The sequence below is a fragment of the Glycine soja genome, chromosome 11 (assembly GCF_004193775.1).
Source record: "Glycine soja cultivar W05 chromosome 11, ASM419377v2, whole genome shotgun sequence".
Lineage (NCBI taxonomy): Eukaryota > Viridiplantae > Streptophyta > Magnoliopsida > Fabales > Fabaceae > Glycine > Glycine soja.
Window position 1 is genome coordinate 45,891,302 of NC_041012.1, and position 8,125 is coordinate 45,899,426.

The following is an 8,125-nucleotide window of genomic DNA, read 5'->3' on the forward strand; positions in this document are numbered from 1 at the left end:
CAAATGGGTAAGAACCAAAACTTGTGCATTTTTTCAGTAAAGGGAAAGGTCACTCTTCTTTCTCTTTCATAAAAGCCAATAAATTATACAAATTAATTCATGACATAAATGTCATAATCAAAATACATAAAAATAAAATAAATATGCGTAGGTGACAAAAAAACTATAGAAGCGTGTGGGCCGAAAAACATATAGAGAAAATATAGGGAAAACGCATATAATATAATAAAAGAAAGTCAAGGAGTGCGTCTCAGTGGCGACGTTTTCTTCTTCGTATTTTCACTTTTTGGTCGCATATTAATAATCGGAGACGAGAAGTGTAGTTTTAGTGGGAGAAGGAAGAAGATTGACAGAGAGAGAGAGAGGAAGGAGCGCGAAAAGACTAAATTGACCTTGGATCTTCGTCTTTCCTCTCTCTCCGATTCGTTTTTCGTTGGTCTTCTAAAAGCTTCTTCCACCATGAACAGCAAGGCCAACGTTTCCAAAGAGCTCAACGCCAAGCACAAGAAGGTTTCTCTCTTCGTGCTTTTTCTTTTTATTATTATTTCAATTTCGATTTGTGAATCCTGCATTCGCTGATTAAATAATTGCCTCGGATCATTAATCGGAACTTGTTCTTGGATTTGAATCCGTCGCTGTCCGATATGCATATCGCGAAATTTTGAAAGTGAGAAAGTTTCGATTCTATCTGTTTTAATGCGAATGTATATGGCGTAATTAGCGATGTTGCAGACAAATGACTGAATGAGTGATTGGTTGGTTAGTTTTGATTGTTATGATGTTCAGTTACTGATGGCTGGTAGGTTCATCGATCTTTCGTGTTTCGGTATTTTTGGGGATTAATCAATCGGAATATTGTGGTTCGGTAGTTTGGATCCTTTTTTTTTCTGATGCTCGCTTAGTTTTGATATTTCCTTTTAGAGGTGTGTTAGTGCTATTTACTTGCTCAATGAAAGAGTATGAAGCTAATAGAAGCTTGGCTGATGTGATTCTTCAAAATCTCTGTCCTTATTATAAAGAACAGTCCAAAAAATATAATTTAGGTATTTTTAGTGGTTTTCTTGAGTAGTTGTAGATTTTTAATTCTAAGGAGGATTTAATCTGTCAGGACTGAAGAGGTGGATTTGAGTCATCTTATATACTGATCTTGAGAAATGAATAGACATTGGGGTTTAAAAAATTTATGGTGTTTTATTCAGCTTATGTTTTGAGTGAAAAAAAAAAAAAAAACTTAATGTGTTTGTGTTATAGACTAGTCTCATTTTTTGCTTTCCTTCTCTTTACATTGTTTCTTTCTTTACTCTAAATGTGCAGATACTGGAAGGACTTCTTAAATTACCAGAGAATAGGGAATGTGCTGACTGCAAAGCTAAGTATGTATTTGGCTGGATCTGAATGATTTTATCTGGATTTTATGTCAGTAACAAATCAAGCAAAGAGATGCTACTTGGTTCATGCAATGTGGACTGTCTCTATATTATGCATTTTCTGGATATATAGTTGTTATTATTATTGTTGTTGACTCAACTTTTTATGATAATTTACTTTGCAGAGGTCCAAGATGGGCTAGTGTAAATCTTGGCATCTTTATATGCATGCAGTGTTCAGGAATACATCGAAGTTTGGGGGTACATATATCAAAGGTGATGTTATGTTCCTTGGCATGATCAGTCTGTATAACAGTGAATATACAAATATAAGCGATTAAGATCTGTGGCTTCTGTTATACAGCTGAATAGCTGATAGCCTGATACTAAAAAGGTTTTAGTTATATCTATAAAAAAATCTGGGAGGGAAAATGTATATTATATTGGCTTGTGGAAATAGGAACTTTCAATTTGATAATATAGTATGTTTATGTGCTTTGCATGTGTTGTAGCAATTTTAATGTGGCTAATTGAATGTTTCATTCTGAAAAATACTGCATTTAGTGTATGGGTTAATTTAACACCCTTGCTAGTAATGAGTGATGACAAACAAAAGGTTTTCGAAGAATCTGAACAAGTATCATCAATAGTTCCTTCCTTAAATGGAAATTGAAATCTTTTTCTTATTCTGAAAAGTGTTAGGCTGATAAATTTGGTTGACTAAGTTTTCAATTTGATTTGTTACTTTTCCATTAAAAATTCATGTAATAGTACTGACTGAATGTGATGCAGGAATAACTGAAAAATGTCTCCTAAGTCTGAAATGTAGAAATTATGAAGTATCTATTCTAAGGACTTTCTTAACCACTTATGCCAATCTTGTATATTTACTTATGACTTTCCTTGCAGGTTCGTTCTGCAACCCTGGACACTTGGCTTCCAGAGCAAGTTGCATTCATTCAATGTAAGAAAATTTGAATGGTCATGAGTTTGTTGTTATTTTGAATTTGTCTGATGTGCATTAATTATGTAATAACTCCTGTATTGTTTTGATCCTGTACAGCAATGGGAAACGAGAAAGCAAATTGTTTCTGGGAAGCAGAATTACCTCCAAATTATGATAGAGTTGGAATTGAGAATTTCATTCGTGCAAAGTATGTCTATGATAAACTCCTTGAATCATGCTAAATTTTTATCTTTGTACTGTTTGAAGTGTATGCTATTTGTTTTGTGCACCTAGTTTCAATCATTGTATATATTTAAACTTTAAAGGTATGATGAAAAGAGATGGGTTCCAAGAGATGGGAATTCAAAAACACCTTCTGGATTTCGGGAAGAGAAAAGTCCTTCACATTGGCAGAGGCCTGTGGAGAGAAGTGGTTATGCCGCTGTTTCTGAAAATAAATTTGAGGAAAGGAAGAAAATCCAACCATCAACTGCAATTCCTGCCGCAAGAATTAATGTTCCTGCTCCTCCCAGAGCACCTGAGCAGGTAATCTCTTTTCCCCCCTTTGTTTTATTACTGTTTTGTGGACATTTTTTTTGTTTGACATCTTTTGTTGCCCCTACATGTGCTATTGCACTTATGTCTGTTCTTCTGCAATTAGTTTCATGAGTTACTACTGTTATACAAAGAATTTGCATATTTGCAATAAAATGATTAATTTTGCTTTTAGAGCTTAGCATAGATTATTCCCCCTTTTTAGTATAAAAATAAATAAATTATCTCCTTGCTCTTCTTTAAATTTCAGAATTATTATTGTTTATAGTGGTATAAAATAATCCATTTATGAACAGGTAACTCCTATTACCAAACCTCAGCATGTGGAGAAAGTGGAATCAGTAGCACCACAACCACAAGCTCCCCAACCACTAGCTGAAACATCAAAGCAGGCTACAGACACAGTTAAAAATAACCCTCCTAAAGTTGACTATGCCACAGACCTTTTCAACATGTTGTCTATGGATGGCCCCAATGAAAATGGCTCTGAGGCAGCTGGTACAACTACTGATGATAATCACTGGGCAGGTTTCCAGTGTATGTTTGTGTCCTTATAAAAAAAAATTGCACTATGAAAACTCAATTGAAAGTGTTGCTAGATTGTTTTGGAAGATTTGAAGTTGCTTCTATTATTTTGGGTAGAACTTGGGTTGTAATTTTGTTGCTATAACTGTTTCAGCTGCTGCAGAGGTGTCAACAGCTGAGAAGACTAGTCCCCTGAAAGCAGCTGATAGTACTCCAGCTTCTGCATCTGGAATTGAGGATCTTTTCAAAGATTTACATCCTGTGACACCAAGTTTGACTCCAGAAAAACCACAGAAAGATGTGAAAAATGATATCATGAGCCTCTTTGAGAAGGTACTAGCCAATTCTTCTGTAGGTTTGCTTAGTCTTATTTATTGAATATATAAATTCTTCTATTATTAATTGACAACAGGAATTAATTAGTTGCACTTTATCATCAGATGCTTTCTCTCTGGTATTTGAAATGCTTTTACCTGACCAGTGATTTGGATATCTGCACTCTGCAGGGCAATATGGTGTCTCCATTTTCTATGCATCAACAGCAGCTTGCCATGCTAGCACAGCAACAGTCTCTTCTAATGGCTTCTGCAGCTAAATCTTCTGGTGGGGATCCTAGGTATCCTGCTAGCATACAACAACCTAGACCCAATGTTCCTATCCAAAGTTGGCCAGCTACTGGCTATTCGATTCCTGGAGTAATGCCCATGGGTGGTCAGGGAGAGTTGCAAAAACTTGTGCAGGTAAGGACTGAAGTAATCCAAATGTTGATGAATGCTTAGTTTTGTCCAGCGACTAACTTGTTTCTCCTCTTTCAGGGTCAGACTAGGAACATGACCCCAGCACATTTTGCAGGGAGTTCTGTTCAATATCCACCATCCAGGTATGTCATTAGTTTGCATGCTTAACATCAAATTAGTCTGTTTGGATGTAGAAATTTTTTACTCGAATATTACCTGATGTCGATCCCTAGAATTCTGAATAATCCTAGGATGATAATTGGTTCCAATCCACTTTGGTCCCACCCGCCAGAACAAATTAGACTGTAGACTGTTGTACCAAAAGGCTATTTTTGAGGGTTCTGTTTCCATTCCAACCACTTTGACTGTGGAAGATACATCCTCTGTTCATCTAGAATTTTCATTTTGTAACTGAGGGTGGTGCCATTAGGCTTGAAAAATTAATCACATTTTCCCTTTATGTCATTGCGTCTTATTACATTCCAACTTGCTTCAAGTTTAATGCATTTGCTGTCAATAACCCTCCTTTTTTTATTTTTGTTGACCGAGTTGACCTTTGATGCAGTTTCTATGGTATGGGACAAGTTCCTCCTCCAGTTAACGGTATGACAATGGGAGTGAGTAAACCTCAGTCAGGAGCTCCTGCAGTGTCATCTACCACTTCACAGTCTGCGAAGGATTATGATTTTTCCTCCTTAACACAGGGAATGTTTATGAAACAGTGATTGATCTTTTTTGTTGGGCAATGCCAGCTATGTCATATACTACCATAGAAGATTAGTTAAAATTACAGCAGGTGCGCTTTCTTTTCTCATTTTTCCCTTGACCTGTCCTTGTGGTGTAATCCATTTGTAGAGCTAGTTCAGGTTTTTTCTCGTTCATTTCAGGTGATTGCTTCATTTGTATCCGTAGTTGTATTCACTATTTATTTATGCACAATAAAATTAGTGATATTTATTATATATTGATATTCCTTCCTTTGCTTCTATATCTCTTTTTTTCATTACTCTTCTATATCGTTTGTTACAGCAGTCAGTGCCGAGGTAGTTTTGATGTTTGGTATATCATCATGACGCTGTGGGAGACATACTTCTCCATCCCAAATTAAAATGATTTGACGATGAATTTGAGAGTAGTTATTTAAGTGTGGTTTATCTGATAACGATGTTAGTTAAGATAGAAAATTGTTTTTCACGTGTAAAAGATTCACCACATTATCTTCAAGAAAACCTTCCTTGACAATCATATCTTCTGCCTCACTATAATCTTCATCATTTTCAACTTCTTCCACAATTTTGCCTTCTTCCGTTTCATTTTCAATTTCCTTCTGATCCACATGCAGTTCTGTCCTACGACCCATACAATAGCAGCAAATTAATGTTTCGCAATTCAGTCTACAATCATAAAAAAATACATCTACTTCCTTAAATAGTACTTGATACCAAATCTGATTTCGTCACATGACTCATCTACAGTAAATTCAAATTGGCTATTACAACCAGTGTGTAAAGCCTTTTTTCCTTAACCTTTGTTGTGTGGTTTCACCTCCACCACCATCAATCACCCATTAATCAAACCGCAATGAGGAAAATGCGAAAGCAATACACAACAAACTTAGATGGAAAATACTTGGCACCAATGGCTATCACCAAAACCAGAGAGATTGAAAAATAGGAAAAACGCTGTCGCTCACCGCTGCACATATTAGAAGTATATTTATATAAGTTTTGATACATGTGGAAAATAATTAAACATTAATTTGTATCTTAACTATCATCATTAACAGATAAACCCCTTAATTAGCTACTCTCAAGTTGACCATCAGATCATTTTAATCGGCATTCAACGTCTCCTAAAAGTTTTTCAATATGGGAAGCATAAAGGTGTTTCCCTTGGTAGAAGTGGTCTATCATCATACCATGTAAATTTCATTCTAAAAGTGTGATGGAATAAACATTCGATCGTTTGGTCTAGCATTCCATTAGAAATTATCATTTATGATACATTTCTTGACTTTCATAATAGTTGGGAGTATAATTTTTTTTACCAATATATTTTACGAGTACTCGTGATTTAAAAATAAAAACATTATAATTTTTAGTAGTTATTTTAGAGACTAAGATCTCACTCCTAATTATTTAGCGATTTCACAAACAACTTGTAAGAAAAAAGCATTCTTTAAGATTTTACATTGTTTTAAAATTTTGATTGTCATTCTTATGAGTAAGTTATTATATTTAAATTCAAATTAAACAAATTTTATTTTAAATTATAATAATTTTCATAAAAAAATAAATTATATTGTATTATTATTATTACTGCCGTTGTTAAGTTCAAACTAAATTTATTTTAATTTTAAGTTCTAATATATTATATTATCTTTAACATGCTATTGTTTTAATTATAATATTATCTTTAAATTTAAATAAAAGTATATGCTATTTTATATTTTCATATTAATTTGATTTATTAAACGAGTATAATAAAATAATTTTAATTTATATAATTAAATAATTGTGTAAATAAAATATTAAACGTCAAGTATTTGCAAGAATTAAAAGGCTTGCTATCTTTGATTTTATTCTCATTCTGTTATTATTATTATAATTATATTTTCTGATGTAAGATAAGAAATATATCGTCTCGAAATGCACCATCCAAAATTTGAGTCTGTCACCTTTTTTCTCTCACATTTATATGGATAATAGAACAGTGTTGATGAATAAAATGACAAAAAGTGCGTTCAGGAGGTGATATTTGTATGAACAAATAATACATATACATTCACATTATAAGTATAATAATTATCCAATTATACGTTATCAAGATAATTATATTTGAATAAAAAAATCAAGATTGTTTATTTCATTTCTATTATAATTATCTTAAAAATTATACGTAATGGATGATTTTTTTTTCTTGGTTTTATACAAAGAATACACATGCCAATTGATTTCTATTTGTAGTATATGACAAGATAACAGAAATAAAAGTTTTATAAATATGAATTGATATGTATAGATAAGCATGGGAATTTAATTAAGCATCGATGAAGATGAAACACTTCTTGGGGTCCGGGAGACCGCTTCAACGATTGATGTGAAACACAATGCAAGAATGTATAAATAAATGCATAAAGAGCAAGAAAAATTCTTTATATATAATTCATAAAGAACTAACTTGGTGATTCTCACTCTTTCCAGAAAACGCATTTTCTAATGCACAGTATCTCTAAGCAAAAATTTGCAGAGCTTGAGGAAGTTCCCTTTCAGCCAATTGATCTTTCGATTAGATCAATGCCGAAGTTGATGGCATTAAACGGTGCAAAAACTAGTGTTTCAGAAAAGTTGTTATATGGTGCAGCTGCAAAAACAATGAGACATAAGGCTGCTGTTATGAAAAATTAAATTATTATTATATAAAATACAGTATTATCAATTTATCATAGTCCTAATTAAACTTTACATCCTTTAAAAAAAAAATCAACTTTTACATAATAGATGATACAAGGTTGAGTATTATTAATTTTTTTATAAATTAAAAAACTCAAATACATATTACATAAACATATATTAACTATACGATCACAAGTAATTCCAGAGTATATAATAATTTCTCCCTTAATACGGTCTTCCAGCAACAAGACATGCACACAGTCGATACTCGATATATATGAAACAAAGACAATACTGGACATATTTTATTTTATTTTTTTTATCAGAAATATCATTTCATTAAAAGCACAAAAAGTGCTGGTTAAAAAATTCATGGAAACCACACAATGTCTCATTATCTATCCCCGCCCAGAACAATATTCTCGTCCAACACCTAGTGTCGTTTTTCTCGACCAGTCACCTCCCAGTACTGGACATATTACTTTTCTTTTGTGTACATAATCTTTCCTTTTTCATTTAAATACCACAACCATAATGTCTCTCATTCTCATCTCTTGTTTAGGATAGTACGGGTTTTAATATGTTGTATCCACAATAAAG

General features: G+C 33.0%; 1 protein-coding gene across 2 annotated transcripts; it reads left to right on the forward strand.

Moving 5' to 3' along the window:
• The first annotated feature begins 231 nt into the window (after positions 1-231).
• Positions 232-5,118, forward strand: LOC114376414 (ADP-ribosylation factor GTPase-activating protein AGD5-like). 2 transcript variants are annotated; one of them, XM_028334514.1, is made up of 11 exons: positions 232-510; positions 1,315-1,373; positions 1,553-1,643; positions 2,277-2,331; positions 2,431-2,521; positions 2,640-2,859; positions 3,165-3,366; positions 3,548-3,726; positions 3,900-4,133; positions 4,209-4,273; positions 4,696-5,118. In XM_028334514.1, the coding sequence occupies exons 1-11, from the start codon at positions 460-462 to the stop codon at positions 4,853-4,855; spliced, it is 1,407 nt and encodes a 468-aa protein (XP_028190315.1). In that variant the 5' UTR covers positions 232-459; the 3' UTR covers positions 4,856-5,118. The 2 variants fall into 2 exon arrangements, with proteins under 2 accessions (XP_028190315.1, XP_028190314.1); XM_028334513.1 differs by having other exon boundaries at positions 334-510; positions 3,165-3,405.
• Positions 5,119-8,125: the final 3,007 nt, after the last annotated feature.